A 19,722-nucleotide genomic window follows, 5' to 3' on the forward strand; every position below is an offset into this window, starting at 1 on the left:
GTCAAGATTCCAGCCACCTTCAAGATGATGTCCTTGGGGGAGGTCCACCCACTCAGTTCTCCAGTCAGTTTCACACCAATAACCTGTGAAGAGGAATTTTTCTTACATTTATGGGACGTGTAAACTACACTACATTAATTTTCTATATACTACTTCTCATTACAAAAGTCATGAACAAATATTCCAATTAACCTGTCACTGACGGTATCAGAAATCTCTGGGCATCGCTAATTCCAGTGATTTCTGGCAACCGTCCTGCCATTTGTCCAGGGAATCCCCTACTTGTAGCAGAACTTTCCACCTGACTCGCTCTAGTGCGTCATGACACCTATAGCCATACCCAGTGTGATGAGTCGGTTTGTTAAGACCGCTATAGATGTGGCCCACCAGATACAGGTTAAGCTCTAGTAATACAATTCAGATACTTAAAAATCTAAATGAATATTTCAAAAATTCTTTACACAAGCACATTGAGCAAAAAATACTAGGAAAAAACATTTTTTTTTACCTTAGGGCACTTCAACTCCCAGGGGATGTCAGCCATCACGTCCACAGCATCAGCACCTCCAACACCAATGCAAAGACCACCCAAACCACCACCATTGGGGGTGTGGGAGTCTGTGCCAATCATGAGCAGGCCAGGGAAGGCATAGTTCTCAAGGATGATCTGCAAAGATGAAAGATTAGCAATTTGGGACTTTGTATAAGGTAGAAAAGCAAGTAGCAAGTTTTAAAAATTCCCTTCCTCTGAGCTGGGAAAATTGCTAATAAATGGCATGAATAAGAATGGATACTTTCACGAGGCAAACAAGAAGAGTTATCTAAAAATCTTAATATCATCATAAGAAATATACTGTAAACCAAATGTTAACCTGCTGCCCTAGGAGATGGCACGTGTGTACATGCCATGCAGAGTTAATTCTTTATTATTCTTTTTTTGGCCTCACAAGTACTAAGTCATCAATGTGCCACTTACTTGTACTTGTTTACCCTTTTCCTTGATTTTTGGAAATATTTTCAGATATTTAATAACAAATATTGATAACATAAGGAGAAAAAAAAAAAAAAAAAAAAAAATGAAATGTAAAAAATAGTGTTACAATAAAAATAAAAACCAAGAGGCTCACCTGATGAATGATACCAGAACCAGGCTTCCAGAAACCAACACCATACTTGGAGCCTGCAGTTGACAAGAAGTTGTATACCTCCTTGTTCAGCTCAATGGCTCTCTTCAAATCCTTGGGGCCATCAATCTGATGAAAAATAAATTTAACCAACATTAGATTAAAAAAAAACTCATATGAAATTATGGTTAGCAAAATTCCTATTCTTTAAAATTGTAACAACATTGTACACTATTATGAACCATTAAAAAAAAAAAAAAAAAAAAACATAATTATGAATGGAAACAGCAAATGGTACTAAGCTAGCAAACTAGCATCAGCTAATTTACAAGCTTTAGTAAATCATCATCTGGTATTCCGTACAGATTTTTCTCTATAAATTCTATTCACAAATTCAATCACCAACTACCAATCTTTAGACGAATCAACTCACTTGAGCCTGAATTAGATGGTCACAATGAATGGTAGAGGGCACAGCTACACGAGGAAGGCCAGAGCTAATGAACTGCAACATGGCCATCTGGGCGGTGGCATCCTGCATGGCCACTCGGTCAGGCCTAAGCTTGAGGTAGGACTCTCCACGTACAATATCCTGGCTCGTAGGATCATCCAAGTGGGAGTACAGAACTTTCTCCGACAGGGTCATTGGTCGGTTCAGTCTACAGATAGATTACAAATACAAAAAAAAAATAATATATAATTATGTATAATAAAGGCAACTCCAACTAAGCTTTCCATAAAAAAGTAATGCCCCTTAAAATTGACATATCAGCCCACTGATGCTGGGAGGGCCTAACATCTCACATTACTAGAGTAAATGGGTTAAAGTACTAAACCACCTACAGTTTTTATAGTAAGAATCACTGACAATTCAGTCCCTCCAAACACTCAAAACAAACCCAGCCTCTTACACAAGGTCATGAATTAGACCTCATTAGCTTAAGTACAACATCCTCACACTGTGCATGACTAGCTCAACTTTTACTTTTAACAATCTGTCCTTCACTTGCATCCCATACAAATATGAAATATGAAAAACTCAAAACTAATTAAGAAAACCATCATCCATGTATTCCAAAATCTGAACAAGAATAAATAAAATGAATACACAAACATATATATATATATCTCTTTCTAATTCTCTCTTTTACCTCTGCTTAACAATGCTGAGGTTTGCCTGGAGCTTCTCATATGGCATCTCACTGCCAGGATCCAGGTGAGACATAGCCACCTTCTGGGCTGCTGCCACCAGGGGGGACATGTGGAAGCATCTTGCTTGCAACTGACCCCGAAGGGCACTCCCAAGGCTCTGCAATAATGGAAAATTATGATAGTTAAATCTAAAATTGAAAAATGTAAAAGTAATTGAAATATACAAATAAACTATATATATGATAAATATTTATAATAACAACCACATGAAAAACATTCACAGCTCAACATTAAAATTCATCTACAGCAACAAATATAGAAAACAGGAGCTCCCTACAACAAGAAACGATGTCCAGCCATCACTGCCATTCCTGCCCTAATCATGTCCACTACCCCACAATAAGGGACAGCAACCTCATCAATTAATCTTTCTAGATCTTTTTTTAATTTTCTTTCAAATTTACCCAATAAAAACATATTTCAACCTTTTATTTGCACGTACTCAATTGATTCAGCTTTTTAATACCAAGAGACAAACACTTCTCCAAAAACTAGTCTTATAGAATTGTCACTTAATTTCTGATCTGACCATATGAAAATCCTTTTCATAAAAATAAAGTATAAATATGAAAATTAATTTCTACATTAAATTTATATTTATAAAACCACACAACTTTAAAAATAATTTGCATAAAGACAACTGCACTTTTTCTTGTCACTTAGCAAAAGATTTGTCAGACAGTCTTTTATTTTAAAGTTTATTCTACAATCATTGCTACAATTGGGGCAGTTAATGGTCTTCAATACAACCCATGAATTATCAATGTTTTTAATAATTCCAGGAAATTTCAAAATCACCGTACCCATGGTCACAGCTGTCCTTTTCATTTGTTTGCATCAAGGTCTATAGGGCTGAAATGACAAGTGTACTCTCAAAAAAGGCAGTTGGATCAGTAATGTTAGATACGTGTCGGTATGAATAATTTAACATATCGTAAATTACCTTTTCTTTTTTAATCTTATATACAGATAAATATTTTCAAAATATTGGCTATAAAATAATGTCAGAATCGTATTATTTTATTTTTTTAACAATACAAATTTACTGGGGATATGCAATGCCATCTATGAATTTTCCAGAAATCTCAGTATTGTTTACATTCTTTTCCTTGAAGATGCAACCTTTGAACTTTAATTACACCATAACCAGTGGGGTTCCTACAGTATTATTAACTTAGCCCACATATACGAACACTAGTCCTACGAATCCTATGGTACTCTCCTCAGTATATGACAATGAAGTGGTTATAGTAAGTACAGACACCAATTCTCTATACATGATTCATATTTCCCCCCACAATTTTCCCAGTATCCTTCATGCCTTCCCCTGCTATAGGGGTCAGGATTGTGGACATTAGGGGATTTGGGGAGTAAAGAGTGAAAGGAATCCACCTATACCATTTTTGTAGTGATCAATCACGTAAAGGTGTTCTGAATGTTTAACATGACTAATGGCACATGAAGAGTCAGTCTGCAGCCGGGAAGGAGTCCTAGATAGGGAAATATGGCACTCAGATGGGGGTTTGGGGTGCAGGCCGCAGGTTAGGATCATACGGCTATGTTTGTGGATTTCCCAGGAGTGGCTGTAGTAGTAGGGACTCAGAGAGGTGTGGACACTTTGCAAACTATATCAATACTTTCATTTATTTCATTTGTGATGGAAAGTAACAAGAGATTCACACATTACAAAGTTGATAATTGAAATAATGAATAGTCACAGGATTGGATGGATGTGTAGTACTAAAAAAATACTTAAATGATTATTAATCTTATTCAAATCACACACAAAAAAAATAACTTCTAAGATCATTAAAATAACTTGAAAAGTATACTTAATGTTGCATTCAGAACTCCTTCCCTTGCTTGTCCTGAGAACTTGTCAGGACCAGTAGGACTATGAGACCCTGTTTGAGGCCTTCAAGGCTTTCACTGTCCACAATGCAACCAACTTGAATGTGAACATTAGCTATTTTATTCTACTATTATCTTTTTTTTTACATGCTGCATAGGTTTTGTAACTTGTCTGATGCATAGTTAACTTACCAGCAACTGACAAACAAAAATAACATTGCCATCTTAAAGTATAAGAAATGGTAATAATCAACACAGGTACAGCTCCTATTTACAGCGAAATAATGAAAATAGGTGCTGCATATAACCGCTCAGAGACCGCAACACCCTCACACAGCCCGAGTTCTTAGGTCACATTTTCCCTAATTTGGCATGAGGCGCTAATAAAGGGGGGGACAGGCAGCTTGTTTTTTAACTTTACCTCTGGAGGGTGCGTCTCACTCAGTAACAAATACTATAATATTTGATAACCATAGAGGGGTATAAATTTACCTACTATCTTATGGTTGCCTGCACCTATCACTCTTTACATACAGATGCTATTGTGACCTCTCATGCTGGTCGCCCAGCTTTGGAGAAGGGCAAAATGGATGAGATGGACAACTTGTCCTGGACACCAAAGTAGGGGTTCTGAACATTCAAAACATCATGTCCATCTTTGTTCAACTTCTGCAACTTGTTGAACAATGAGTTCCGTGCAAAGTATGAGAATCTATTGATCTAGAATTTCTATGCACTATTACTTATAAAACATGTTCATTTAAAACTAGTACATATATGTGGTGAGTACTTGTGTGGTTACTGTTATTGAAATCCAGATTTTCAACCATGGTTCTAGTCACGTTTTATTTATAGAACCTCCTGAAAAAACATTTCTAATAATGAAGAAATGCATAACCTTGGAAAGTTGGCAAGTCTCAACAGATAAAACGATTTATATACAAAGGATTACACGGGAATTAGAAAGGATCACAGATAATGATGCCGAGATTTTAAGAAATCGTCTGCTTCTAAATGAAGACAAATTTCTTCTTCGTTTCGGTCTTTCTTTACGTAACACAAACGCAGTTTCGCGAAAACTAGAGAGAATCGATGGTACCAGTGCAAAATTCTAATGGAAGAATAATTAGGTCACCCACAAGACAGCGTATATGGAGATTGCGTCATAGCCACTGATCTGCGACCGGTGGAGTCAGCTGATCCACAACCGGTTATTTCCCTCATGTTTATTACTAGTACAGGCGCTAAATCACCTTATACTTCCCACAAGAATAATATAATAAACAACTGCAATCCGTTAATTAGCATTATTGTTCGAAAAAAACGACATAACAGGGAGAAATTAACGCCTGAAATTGCTTACCGGTGCCAGGTATCGTCCTAACCTCAACGCCATCGTCGGCCTAGTAACACTGGCACCGACGGGCTCCTGCTGCCATCTGGTGGAGGACTGGGCAAGCAAGACGAGACACTTGTACTACAGAATACTACAGAAAATGTGATCCAGAGATCCTTTCGACAAGAGCGCCATCTGTTGACTGGATTTTACAAAATATATATATATATATTGCAAAGTATTTTTGTATTTCTATTTTATGTTTTGTATGCCATTTTGATGACTAGCTATTGTTTATAGTCGGAAGTGCTCCTAATGCCATCTGACTGAAGATATGACAAGGAAAAATAGCAATTCAGAACGGTGGAGGAAATGTCGATTCCTTTTCTGCTATCTTGATCTATTCCACAATGAACTTGTATGTCATTTATTTTTAACAGTAGGTATATCTTATGACTGGAGTATAATTTTACTTGTGTTGATGTGTCTCTTAAGATATAGAAAACGTGTCTTGTTGCAACATATTTGCATCAATCTGGGACATAAGATAATAAACTAGATATGTGTATATATGTACCATGACAATTTCTCCTACGTATTTGTGATTATGATTCATGTCATTGTATTGCAACTTATCAATCGTGTTTCATCTCCAGAGTACATATCGGATTCATGTGAATGATATAATATCATAATGAAACTGCATACACCGAATGTTAGTTTCTTATTTATTCATTCAGTTTCCCCGAGTGGACTGGTGTTATTTTACGGGTGTTTTATCTGCCGTTTCATTTTCGTAATAAATGTAAACAAACAGACGATACTTTCTCATTCAGCGCCATCTATTGAGCAGACGCAGTTGCCCGGTCTTCTATACGCAAATACATAGTTGGCAATCCAATCTCTGCGGAGTACCTCTAGGGATTATTTATGTAGAATCGCAATGCAAATCATCTTAATCATACCGAATAAGCTAATTTCGAGATAATTGTAATTTCGATTAAATATGGATTGTTTTGTATTTTTTCATTATGATTTGATTACTTCGGGGGAACCATTTTTCTTTACATTGAACATGGCTTTCGCATTCTTACTTCAAAGTGAGAGAAAATAATCTTAATATACGTGCATACTGATTCCTAGATTTTATTAACATCAAATTTAATACAAAATTTCTATATGATTAATTGTACAAAAATATCTTAGTAATGTGTATATATCGGCCAGAACTGCCAACCCTTCCATAGTCATCGCCATCCGAAATAAAGAAAAATACCCCAACAAACCCTATAAATCAAACCTCGAACCTTAATGAAATTACTACAGACATCAAAATCATCCCCCCAAACCATTTCATCGCACCATGAAATCGCCACAAAATCGGAAGAAATAGAACATTCTAGAACGTTCCCGGTGTCATGTTGGCCTCCCTGCCCTGCCTTCTGCTCGCCGCCTCCCTGTTAAAAGACGCCTAAGAACCGAGGTTTTCACACGAAATGGCTCTCCACGTCCCTAAAGCTCCGGGATTCGCCTCTATGCTCAAGGATGGTGCCAGGGTGAGTCCAAAGTGAAGGGTTTTAGTGAGAAGGAGCGTAATAGAGGCGTATTTTCCGGTAAAATTGAGTATTTGTTGCGGTTTGGCCAGGCGGGTTGTCATGTGCTTCACCACGCATGGTTTCTTGTGTTTCGAAAATAAACCCTAGAATAGGTAAATTCTCCGTTTTGTTGAGAGAATATTGTCTTGCATGGGTAAAATTATGTATGGATGGAAAAATACAATTGTCGGTTTACTTCTATTTGTGGTTTTTGACTTGGGTGACTCATCCATGCCTGTCATTGACTCACGATGGATAATTGACCAAATTTGGGAGGGAAATCTAATTCGATTTATTATATCTTTTATATTTACACTGCAGGAAGTTTATATATATTTTTATTGATAGATAGGTAATTGGCCAGAAAACGACCTATCGGAGAGATAGAAAAATTAATGCCATTTCCCCCCCACAAAGGAATCAGAATGACAGTCCCTTGAAACGTAATCTGCGTTAGTGAGAGAGGAGAGTTAGATCAAAGGTTGGGTAAAGGTACCGAGGGCTGTGCTCCGAGGTAGAGGGAAATGGATGCCGCCACGTTAGAGAGTGCAAGAGATAGTCCTAGAGAACACAGGCACAGCTACTGCGGCCTCATATTTACTGCAAACTGACAAAAATATCCACTGCATATCGCCACCGAGGGACTAAGTCCACAACACCCTCACACTGATAGACTTCTTTATGTCACATTTTCTCTAAGTCCGTTTTTAAGTTAGTTAGCCCAAAGTGCTAATAAAGGGGGGTACACAGGGGGCTCTCCTCCCCCCCATCATGGGAATGAATGTTAGGTTACATTTGGATTTTTAATTTGCATGATACCCAAATGTTCTGGTGTGTGCTACTATATATATATTTTTTTTTTTTTTTTTTTTTTTTTTTTATCTGGTTTTGGGTCTTAGTCCCTGGAGGGTGCATCACTCTCGGAAAAAAATACTTAGAAGTTAATCTATTTGATCCAGCTGCCTAAAAGCACACATGTGAACCGAAGTCCTGCGTTAAGCTTCCCTGAGTGCCAGCTCTTGAGCGTGTGGCTTATAGGCACTGCCCACACGAACACTCAAGTGCAGTATTAAGACTCCATACTTACTCTTATTTCTGCAGATGTGAATTGTATTGTTTTGCCATTTTTGTTATTTGTATGTTGTATTAAAAATAAGAAAGAACCATTTTAGTTTAGCAGACTCCATATTATCTCTTCAGGTAGTTTACATTTTGTGCAGTAGCAGTGACAATCAAACTTTGTTATTTGTGTTATTTATTATATTTATTATATTTATTATATTTATTATATTTATTATATTTCCATGAAAATATGAATGAATCTTAAAATGGGGAATGGTTAGATAGGAAAGGGGAAAAAAAAAAAATTGGTAGTGCCCCTTAACCCATTGAATCTGGATGCTTCAACTGACATTACGTGGCCCAAAATATGGGCATTAGTTTTACTTTGAGCAGCCACTCTGAAAGTGTGCAGCTTGTAGGCCAGCCACAGACAAAAACTCTGTGCCTCCCCTTTGCAAAGTTATTTTCACTTTTTCCGCATAAGTGTTTTTTATGCCATTTTCCAATGTTTGTATTTGTCATTTGATTTGCTTTATCCATATGGTAATAGATTTTCCTTGCACAGACTTCATATCATTTCTTAGTGCAATAATGAAAACAATAAGTAACATTTTGTTATTTGTTATGGATGGTACATTCTACAATGATTTATAGAAATAATGCAAAGGACCCTTCCTGAGTGCCAAATGAGTCTTATCACCCTCCAAGAGCTTTGTGCACTTGTAGCAAGTCATTCCCTTCACCCAGGCCTTCAGCTGAAATAGTCGTGACGACAAGTTACGTCACTCCGGCCCACAGCTAAAATTTCCAATGAAGATCTGTTCATGTCACCCACCCCCCAAGCCAAATTTTTTCATGACTTGTCGATCACATCATCCAGATTGTAGAAATGAATGCTATAACTAAGGTGAACTCCGTCTCTTCTCAAGTATACACTTTGTCTTTGCAGTCATAGCTTCAAGAATTACCTGTATAGATTATCATCAGATGTGATGAAGCATGGAAATTAATATTTATATTCTAATCTTTGTCTTCTCATTATCCAGCACTATTCCGGGCTAGAGGAGGCTGTGTTCCGTAACATCGCTGCATGCAAGGAATTCAGCAACACACTAAAGACCGCCTATGGACCACAAGGCCGCAACAAGATGGTCATCAACCACCTGGAGAAGCTGTTTGTAACCAACGATGCTGCCACCATTATCAGAGAACTGGAGGTAAGAGTTAGAAAAGTAATGATTAAATGAAGCTAACAATGAAAATTTTAGGTCAGGATGAATGAATTTACAATGAAGGTTTTGGATAGCTGTCAACCCTGCATTGGAAGTTTTGTTCCAGAAAATTAATGTCAGAGGAACATAGATGCTATGTGGCTTAAATGACATTTGACAATTTCATGTTCCTATTGTGCCCATAGCTTTTGGAATAAAAAAAAAAATAATAAATAAAAAATCAATCAATAAATAAATAAATAAAAATATAATTAAAATCCATAATTTAGAACCTAATATGCATTAGAAATGGTAATAAACTGATGGTAATGATATTCCTTCTTGAATGTGTGTTTACTGAATGGGCTTTTTCATTTATAGGTTGAACACCCAGCAGCCAAACTGATGGTTCTGGCCTCTCAGATGCAAGAACAAGAAATGGGGGATGGAACAAATTGGGTTATCATATTTGCTGGAGCTTTGTTAGAGGCGGCGGAGGACCTCATTCGCATGGGCCTCACTCCCACAGATGTTGCAGAGGGCTATCAACTGGCGCTAAACAAGGCCATTGAAATCCTTCCCACCCTCAAGTGCTGGGAAGTCACTGACCCAAAGGATATGGAAACGGTATGTTATTTTGTGTCAGTTATTTTGATTCTGTCCTCTTGCAGAAAAAGTTTAAATAATATTTGAATCATTTTAAAACTCAAGCCTGAAGACTGAAATTATTGCCCCCTCCCCCCTTCAAAGAAAGAAAAAAAATTAAAGTTGCATCATTATAGAATGTCTCTAATAAAATTGCTTAGTGTCGAATTTAGGGGATACATTTCATTTTGAGAGGTTCTTAATTTGTATAAAAAAAATCCAGAAAAGAAAATCAATATATTTTTATTATCATGATCCATTCTTCTAGGGTTTATGTATAGACCATTGTATTTTTTTGTTTATTTTGTTTGATGACGTGGCTCCACAAGCATTTAGCCACCAAGGAGTCAATTCGTGGGCCCTATTGACTTTCTCTGACTCCCCTATTCGTTGATTTTCTCCCCCTCCCTCATTACCCCCCCCTCCCACTCCTTTCATCTTAATTTTTAACATTTATTTATGGATTGTATTTTGTTTTTTCAGGTAACAAAGGCTCTCCGTACAGCCATCATGAGCAAACAATATGGTCATGAAGACTTCCTTGCAAACCTTGTAGCCAAAGCTTGCATCTCCATCCTCCCAGAGAAGACCACCTTCAATGTTGACAATGTGCGCATTTGCAAAATCGTTGGATCGGGCATTAACCGCTCGGAAGTGATTCAGGTGAGTTGGAGGCATTGATCTTATTCTTTAAGTGAATGGAATTATCTTGCAAGATTTTGCCCTAAGGCTTTCTGGAGATTATAGGATGGCTCATCTTTTCAGGGTATGGTATTCAGGAGGACAGTCGAAGGCTCTGTGACCTCTAAAGTAAAGGCCAAGTTGGCTGTCTACTCTTGCCCATTTGATGTTACAACCACAGAGACCAAGGGAACTGTTTTGATCAAGACAGCTGATGAACTAGCAAACTTCTCTCGTGGTGAAGAGTCCAAAATGGAAGATGATGTAAGTATAGGAAATTTGAAAGCAGGTTTTTTTTTATATTATTAAATTCTCTGTTAGTGAATATAACTTAATTATTGCATACAGTGTATATATATTTTTTTTTTTCTCCAGACATTGATTCAAAAAATACTTTTCTTACTTCCTTTTATTTAACTATATATATATATATTTTTTTTTATGCTTTTTTTTTTTTTTTTTTTTTTTTTTTTTTTTTTTTTTTTTTTTTTTCCCTTTGTCATTTTAATCTTCTTCTTAGAGAAATCATTGAGAAAAATCCTTTGACAGGTGAAAGCTCTTGCTGCAGCAGGAGTGAGTGTTGTGGTTGCTGGAGGCAAGATTGGAGACCTAGCTCTTCATTACTTGAACAAATATGACATCATGGCCGTCCGTGTCACAAGCAAGTGGGATCTCAGACGGTTGTGCAAGACTGTTGGCGCAATCATTCTGCCCAAAATGATCTGCCCCACGAAGGAAGAGATTGGATTCTGTGACAAGGTCTTCATGGATGAAGTAGGAGATACCCCTGTCACGATCTTCAGGTATATATAAAAAAAGAAAAAAAAAAATTGTATTTGGACCACTAACTGGAACCATTAGGAGCTTTAGCATGTTTAACAGCATTGAACATTAGACCATCTATTCTGACTTTGGAGTAAAGCCTCATTACAGTTCGAGACCCTGTGTAGATTAGATGTATGTCAGATACCAGACTGCCAGATTTGTTTTTTATTTCTGGATATCTGTTCCTTGTTGTCAGGAATCTTGATCCTCTGCTCTTGGGAAATAACAAAGCTGCCAAGGAAGTTGTGGATGCAGGAGCTAGTCTGCAGACCTTAACCCCTTCCTGATGGGTCATGTCTATAGACATGTAAACAAACCGCTCGAAATGTGGCGTGTGGCTGTACGCCGCGGCGGTGCGCCAAAGCACTATGAGACGGTGATTCAGCTTGATGTACCGAACTCCCACTCTCAAAGTCGGCGCGTTGCCGTGGATCGCCAGAGCATAGTTTTTTTTTAGTTTTAGTTTTAGTTTTCTACACCTGTCACCAAGGGGTTAAAAGTACTTGTTTCTCAGTGCCTAGAAAAATGAAAGCAATCTCATCCAGAAATGCACATACATTGCATGTGCACACAGTCACACATGCACACACACACACATGCAATACCTATTAGATAGTGCCCAGGAACACTTACAGGGCTTGAAATAGTACCCCTACCTGTATCTAAGTTGAAAAAATTGAAAGTAAAATTGGATGCTTCCCAATTTTACCCATCTATTTTACACCCACTTCTGGTGAAACAACTGAGGCAATGTAACAATATGTATGATTGTCTGTCTTGTAAGTGATAGGTTTGTTCATATTTTCCTCCCTCCTACCACCCCCAGTAATGTCAAAAACTTTATACACTGCATGTATATATAGTGATAGAATGCTTCTAGTTAGTGTTTCGTACACATGAAATTGTGCATCAAACCAGTCTTAATCCTTTTGTAATGGGGTATTAACCTCTTGGTGACAGGTGAAGAAAACACACAAAAAAAAACCTCTACATTCAATGGCAACGCGCCAACTTTGAGCGCGGGAGTTCGGTACATCAAGCTGAATCACCGGCTCATAGTGCTTTGGCGCGCCGCTGTGGTGTACAGCCGCACACCACATTTTAAACGGTTTGTTTTGACGTCTATAGATGTGACCCGTCGTTAAGGGGTTAAGGAAAATATACAAAAAAACATATAGGAGGAAGAACCTTTTCATTGTAGGAAGCCTCTCCCAGCCACAAGGGATATTTTTTTAAAATTTGCATGTTTGTTTGGATCCTAACTGCTTTATTATGTGATGAAAAATGGTTGTACATCAAAATTTAGAATTGATGATTATCGCTTTATTTAGAATGTCTGTAATGATGTACTCTATCCATTTAACACCTTGGATCCATGTGCTTCATTGCCTGTATGTAGCCCAAAATCTGGGCATTAGGCTTACTTGAGTGGCCACACTCACGGGTGTGGTTTATAGGCCAAGTGCACACGTACACTCCTGTGTCAAAACTCATTGCCTTCCCCTTGCACAAGTGTTTTTGCTGTTTTGTCATATTTCAATGAATATTTTTCATTTGAAATGCTATTTCCAGATGGTAATAGAATGTTTTCCCTGCACAGACTCTATATTATTTCTCTAGTTTGTCCTTAACTCAATGCAATAACATTTATTTATTTTTATTTGTTTATCATTATGTAACACCAGACATGGCAGGTAGGAATAGCTTCCTAAGCATGGAAATAAGTGTCATCCCTGGAGCCAGCACTCTTCCAGTCATGGCTCACACATGGTACATTCCACACTCGTATACCTCTGTGGGTATCCAAAATACCCACAGAGTCTAATCACCTTCCAAGAGCTTTGTGCACTCATGGCAAATCCGTCCCATCACCCTGGCTGCCAGCCAAAATTTCCATTATGTCTAGCCTAAAACTTTTTTTTTTTCCTAAGCATCGGCCAGAATAAAGTGGTTAATGAAGATTTTTTAGTAGACCATTATATATGGTTGGGTATATAGAGGAAATTGAAAAATGAATCTGGGAGATGTGCTTCTTCGTTGTTGTCTTCAAAGTCTAGCAGGAATATAAATATGAGATTACTTCTGTTATTTTTTCATACACTTCAGTTTTTCTTTCCTTTCTCTCTTGGTAAACTACCATCCTGGTAATAAAAGGGTAGATAATAAGAGGGATATGCCCAGTAACATCTTTGTTTTAATGCATAGTTATCATAAATCACTGATATTTTTACATTATAGCATGAAAACAGAATTAACCAAAAAAATGCATTTAATAAATTATCTCCCTCGCAGGCAAGAGAGTGCAGAATCCAGAATTGCCACAATTGTTATTCGAGGCTCCACTGACAACTACATGGATGACATTGAGAGAGCTGTGGATGATGCAGTCAACACTTTCAAGGGAATTTGCAGGGTATGGATTTTCAGAGAATTTTAAGACCTTTTTGAATTATAGTTGTTAACTGTGAGGAGCTTGAAATATGTTTTTACATAGTTTTATGTAACCTATTGTTACTGTCAGAGCATTTCATAGTGAAGTATTTATACTTTTAAGAGACCAAATGGGGAAGGGGATAAACACACAAATAAACCATTTTTAATAGTGTCATTTGTCAGTTTTATTAAGAATCAGTCACTAATGCACAATATCCCTTATGCATCTCTGCAGGATGGAAACTGTGTTGCAGGTGCTGGAGGCACAGAAGTAGAGCTTAGCCGGCTCATTGAACAATATGGATCTCAGTGTCCTGGTCTTGAACAGTATTCTATCAAGAAATTTGCTGATGCTCTCAAAGTTTTTCCCAAGGTAAGTTGCTTAGTTTATTATGTGCATTATAAAGTTAGAAAAATTGCCTCAGACTGGAAGATGATCACATGACTTACTTATGGCATCTAACTTGAGTCTTTAATATACCCATATCTTTCTCTTTTTGCAACAGGTCCTTGCAGACAACTGTGGTGAAAATTACCAAGAGACTTTGTCCAACTTATTAGCAGCACACTCTGAAGGCAAAACCAATGTAGGTTTTGACTGTGAAGGAGAAGGCACGTTAGTAGTTGATACTAAGGAAAAGGAAATCTTTGATCTCTACCTCACCAAGTTCTGGGCACTGAAGTACGCGACCTCTGCTGCCAACCAGATTCTCCGTGTTGATCAGATCATTATGGCGAAGAGGGCAGGTGGTCCCAAGGCAAGAGGAATGGGCCCCCAGGATCCTGATGATGATTAAATCAAGTGCTGGCCAATAGGAACGCTTTCGTTTTTTACTTAATATTTCTGCTTGTCCTTTCTGTTCTGTTCTCTTCGTTTTTCACATGTAATATTGCTTTACTGACTATCAGGGAATAACAATATAATTTTGAGGAGATGGTGATATCCCTGGTCATCTGTAGCTCGAGCAGCACCCAGTGTTCAAGAACCTTTTATGAACAGAAGGATTGAGTAACAAAGCTTGTTCATTGCCAGTGCTCAAAAGAACACAATTATCGTCATTCACACAAGCCTTTCTATGATTAATAAATCATCCAAATAGATAACTCAAACATTTTATTTACCCAAAAATATTTACCACCATCCTTCATTTATGTTCAAAAGTTTCACAAATTATCATTTAAAATCCAGATATTCATAACCAGTTTCAACCATCTAGAAGCTATTGCTTCTTGCATCCTCAGTTTTTCTTTATTAGGTAATTGAAGCTCTGCCTTGTATAAATACGAAGATTTTTTTTTTAATTGCTTTGTTCCATGAATAAAAGGTCTTCACATTGTAAAGTTTCATTCGCTAATATCTGTAATAAGTGTATGTCATGAATATTTGTCATTTTCATTATGCAAATCGCGAAATCTGTATGAAGAGTAGGTGTAATTCAAAATAAAGATTTCGAGTAGCTTGATGGATACGGCAGGGTAGAATTTACAGTTCACTATTGAAAATTGTAACAGGATATATATATGATGACCCCCTAAGTAACCATTTGTAAAAAAAAATTTTTTTTTTACATAGCCTGTTATTCTTAAGTGTGCATATGATATCAATTTATTCTCGTAGTTTTTGGAAAATTGTTTTTGAACTAAAAAAATCTGTGAAGAGCCCGCTGTACACTAAATAGATTCATTGAAAAGTGAGACTACAGTTTCGAAACCTGAAATTTATCCCAATATGAGCTTAAAACTGATATGAGTGTGCTAGACACTTTTGATTACGTAATTGTGTCATACGCAACTACCACGGGCGTTCCATATTATTGGAGCAAAATTTGAATGGCCATAAAGTAACCCACTTTGTTTTTAATGTAAATAAAGAAGGCAAATCTCGTTTTATACAAATACACAAATATAACGTCATAATACTTTGAAGATAACACAATGGTAGGTTGTGTTGTGACATTTTCTTAATATCTAATATAATTTATAAGGAAATATAAAAAGTTTTGTGCTTGACATGCTTTATTTTAGAATATTACTTAATAATATGACTATACTAAATATTATATAATATATATATACATATATACATATATGTATATATAAAATGTGTGTGTGTTATCGATAAATGCTCTTCAAGAAACTGCAAAATTGCAACGATAATACCTATTAAGAGGCTTTTTTTTTTTTTTTTTTTTTAGAGTAAACAAGATTCTTGAAAGTATGTATTGTTGCGACACATGGCAAGTCGGTTACATACACTGGTAAACTGTAACTTCACTGTTTAGAGATGGTCAAAATGAGAAATTGTGCTGTGGCCCCGTGAGGGTCAGCGATTACATAGTTACCCCTCTCGTCGAAAACGGCGCCATTCAAAATTATTTTTAAATTCTGAAACATATCTAAATAGTAACTAATCAGTAAACATGTTACCGAACAATAGGGAGACGGATGAAATTTTTGGGCCAATTATTAACCAAAATTGAATATTTGTTTTTAATCCGAGAATGTCAAAATGAAGGGACAGTTAATACTCAAGGTATCGGATCGACCCGCTCAAAATCAAGTACACCAGTCCTGTATCATGAACATATAGTACTTACAATCATACTGTTGCCTAATTTTGCACGGTCTTTTCTTCTCCTCTCCTTTCCTTCTCTTCTCCAACCCCTTCTACTATCCACTTCCTAAGGTGTAAGAGCCGCGTTGAAAGGATGAAGGCTGACTTTGTGTCTGAGGGAGCCATGGGCACGGTATTCCCCTGTTTAGGTCTAGCCCTTACTCTGCGGGGTGGACCATTTCTTTCCCCAACATACGCCAGGTTTATCATGGCCCGTAATGACGACTTTGTGTCCTTTTATCAACTAGTCCCTCTGAGTTTAATCCCCCCGATTCCCTGAATCCAGGCTCTCCTTTGAATACAACTCTGAACACTACAACTTCCCCTCCTCATCTACTATGACCTCAGTTCAGTCCAAATTATCCACCCAGGTTATTATTCATTCTCCAGGAAAAATTCCTCCTCCCCCAACATCCTGTACTCCATATACTACCCCCTCTTCCCTTATTACTACTCTGCAGCCTTATGATCCATCTCTCCACATTACTACTTCATTCCCTCTACAGCTCCTTACTCTGATAACAGTCTCCTCTTATAAAAACAAGTTGGCAGTTTCCTTCCGGAGATCGTTCCCACCTTGTCACAGTTACGTCCGAATCCTAAGCTAAAGCATAATCAACCCTGACTGAGTTCATAGGCAAACTCATTCCTGCCCAACCTCATCATCTTCGGATAGAAAACGGAAGCATAAAAACAGTGTCTGTGATTTAGCCCGAGTGGTTTATCGCCAATAGCAAAAAACGCAGGACTTTCTCAAACACGGTGAGACACAGTCAAGTGTTCGAAGACACTTTTAGTTAAGTTGATAAAAAAAAAAAAAAAAAAAATGTGAACGTAGGTCAATAACAGAAGAATGCCCTCCCTGGCCGGGTATTCGGCATGCCCGTGGTAGTTTGGGTAATAGCGCTACCAACATTATGCACTGCAATTACGGCACGTTTTGTGTTTATCGAAGAAGGCTACATACTGAATACCTTTTTTTGTTGTAACGTAATGAAAACAATTACTTTACAGTTATGTAAAAACAATGTGCAAAGCATTCTTTTCGTTTCATATATATCAATATATATACATATATATATATATATATATATATATATATATATATATATACGCAAGATAAATATAAGTCATGAAAGCATAAGATAAAAAAAAGAACATATAATATAATATAAACATATAAATGGAATGACATAATATATATACAACGAAACACAAAACTATAACAATCAAAAAGATACAAAACTAACCAAAGTGGGTAGTTGGTGAGAGGGAAGGCCTATTGAGTGAATAAGGTTGTTGCGGTGGTTGTGTTGTTGAGTTCGGGTTTCATCTTCTGTATGGACAAGGATTCCGATATGATAAGGTCTGGACGGGAGGAATGGGTAGATAAAATACTGAAATTTGTGTTAGAGAAAGGGTGTGAGTGAAGTAGAGAGTGTTCTCTTATTGCCGAGAAAGATGGTTTGCTTAGCGGAAGGCCAGTCTTGAAGGATTTGCCTAGGATGCGGTGTCGTAACCAACGTGAGGTAGATCCCATGTACCGAGTTTGGCAGCAAGGACAGGTAAATAAATACACTACGTTAGAACACATGTCAGAGTTACATCTCAAAGGTTGTTTTAGAAATTTGGCTATATTGTTAGTGTTGGTGAAGACAAAAGTGAATTTAATTTGAGGGTAATTATTTAGTAACAGTAATTATAGTTGCTTCCTGATTTCAAAACGTAAACTACCCATGTACGGCAATTTAACGTATCTATGGTCTTTTTTAACAGTCAGGGCAATGGGTTGATTTGAGAAAACTTTACAAAGAAAGGTTTTGGTAATTCTATCAACTAAGAACAATGGGTACCCATTGTTTGTAAAGAATTCTTTCAGAAAATTAATTTCGTCATGGAAAGTTGACCAGTTGCTACACAGGTTATATGCTCGAGTCATTAAAGTCTTGGTGCTGTTAATTTTGTATAAATATGGAATGTAGCTAAGGAAGTGAAGTCCGAGGCCAGTGAAGGTTGGCTTTCGGTAAACGCTTGTATGGAAGGTGCCATTGTTATAGGTAATTAGCGTGTCCAGAAATGGTAAATGGTTGTTTTTCTGCATCTCACAGGTAAACATGATGCTCGGGTGTTTCGAGTTTAGATAGTTAAGAAAAAGGTTTACGTGTGAGAGGTGTTTAAAAAGGAGAAAAGTATCATCGATGTATCGACGATAATGAACGGGTTTAAATTCAGGCGGACATTGTTCAAGCCAGTTCTGTTCGTGATAGCAAAGGCATGAATTTGCGTAGGAAGGGCCTAATGGGGAACCCATCGCTACACCGTCTGTTTGACTGTATAAGCAATCATCAAACGTAAAAACCGAGTGATGGGCTGCAATCTCAAGTAATTTTTTAAAGTTAGTTTTTGATTGGGCAAAATCGTTGAGATGTGTGCTGTTTAGATTGTTGACTACTAAATCTGTGGTTTCATGAAGGGGAACATTATAAAACGAGCGTGTTGTGTTTCACAGGATAAGTCAAGGAGCAGAACATCTGTGTTGTAATAAAAACAAATTAGTTAGAATTAAATTTCCAATAATATATAATCGTTATCTATGGGAATATTTTGTTTCCATTCTGTTGGATTAATTCCGGTGCCATCATAAGAAGAAAACTGGGCATTACACCCAACAGGAAAGCACATACACCCACACACACCGGCGTCGTCGTCTTGACTCATCATCTATTCACTAGACGCGAGTGGTAAAGTAAAGACGGTCAGAAATCATGATTTTAGTCGCTAGCGGATAATTTTTTTAGACGCTTTCACCATTGAATTCACTAACGAATTAAAAAGCTTGTCAAGAGCGAATGAAAGCAGAGTCGAGTAAGCGACGGTCAGCATCATGAAAAGTAGTTCCTAAGATTAAAATAAAATATACTGTGTAACAATGTAATCCACCATCATTGTATAATCAAAACGTTTGTTTACTTTTAACTGATGTTATACGAAAATGTACTGTTAGAAGGGCTATCAAGTTATCTTTGCATATTATGCACATCCCTTTATATTGTTAAAAATCAAATAAGGCGAAATCAGCATAATCTCCATAAAAATATTAAGTGCCATAAAATTAGACATAAAAAAGAATGCC

General features: G+C 37.1%; 2 protein-coding genes across 2 annotated transcripts in view; one reads left to right on the forward strand and one right to left on the reverse strand.

Annotated features, from left to right (window-relative positions):
- The window catches only part of LOC125044203 (aconitate hydratase, mitochondrial-like), a 16,818-nt gene extending 11,158 nt beyond the window's left edge, over positions 1-5,660 (reverse strand). The window contains exons 1-6 of the mRNA XM_047640713.1: positions 5,551-5,660; positions 2,276-2,433; positions 1,558-1,783; positions 1,128-1,253; positions 509-667; positions 1-83 (exon numbers count right to left, since the gene is read on the reverse strand). The exon at positions 1-83 is cut by the window's left edge and continues 104 nt beyond it. Coding sequence (XP_047496669.1) covers positions 1-83; positions 509-667; positions 1,128-1,253; positions 1,558-1,783; positions 2,276-2,433; positions 5,551-5,583 — 785 coding nt within the window. The 5' untranslated portion in view covers positions 5,584-5,660. The remainder of the gene's footprint in view (positions 84-508; positions 668-1,127; positions 1,254-1,557; positions 1,784-2,275; positions 2,434-5,550) is intronic.
- Positions 5,661-6,924: 1,264 nt separating this feature from the next.
- Positions 6,925-15,079, forward strand: LOC125044268 (T-complex protein 1 subunit theta-like). Its single transcript, XM_047640848.1, has 9 exons — positions 6,925-7,079; positions 9,227-9,397; positions 9,773-10,018; positions 10,520-10,699; positions 10,802-10,981; positions 11,267-11,520; positions 13,835-13,955; positions 14,211-14,348; positions 14,482-15,079. Exons 1-9 carry the CDS (start codon positions 7,020-7,022, stop codon positions 14,770-14,772), a joined length of 1,641 nt encoding a protein of 546 aa, XP_047496804.1. The 5' UTR covers positions 6,925-7,019; the 3' UTR covers positions 14,773-15,079.
- Positions 15,080-19,722: the final 4,643 nt, after the last annotated feature.

Source organism: Penaeus chinensis, chromosome 35, assembly GCF_019202785.1.
Source record: "Penaeus chinensis breed Huanghai No. 1 chromosome 35, ASM1920278v2, whole genome shotgun sequence".
In the NCBI taxonomy this organism is placed as follows: Eukaryota; Metazoa; Arthropoda; class Malacostraca; order Decapoda; family Penaeidae; genus Penaeus; species Penaeus chinensis.

Bases quoted from the DNA above. Each gene is read 5' to 3' on its own strand.
- LOC125044268 (XM_047640848.1), top strand. From the start codon at position 7,020: ATGGCTCTCCACGTCCCTAAAGCTCCGGGATTCGCCTCTATGCTCAAG. The intron at 7,080-9,226 runs GTGAGTCCAAAG...CTCATTATCCAG, and splicing joins TGCTCAAGGATGGTGCCAGG to CACTATTCCGGGCTAGAGGA. The intron at 10,019-10,519 runs GTATGTTATTTT...TTGTTTTTTCAG, and splicing joins ACCCAAAGGATATGGAAACG to GTAACAAAGGCTCTCCGTAC.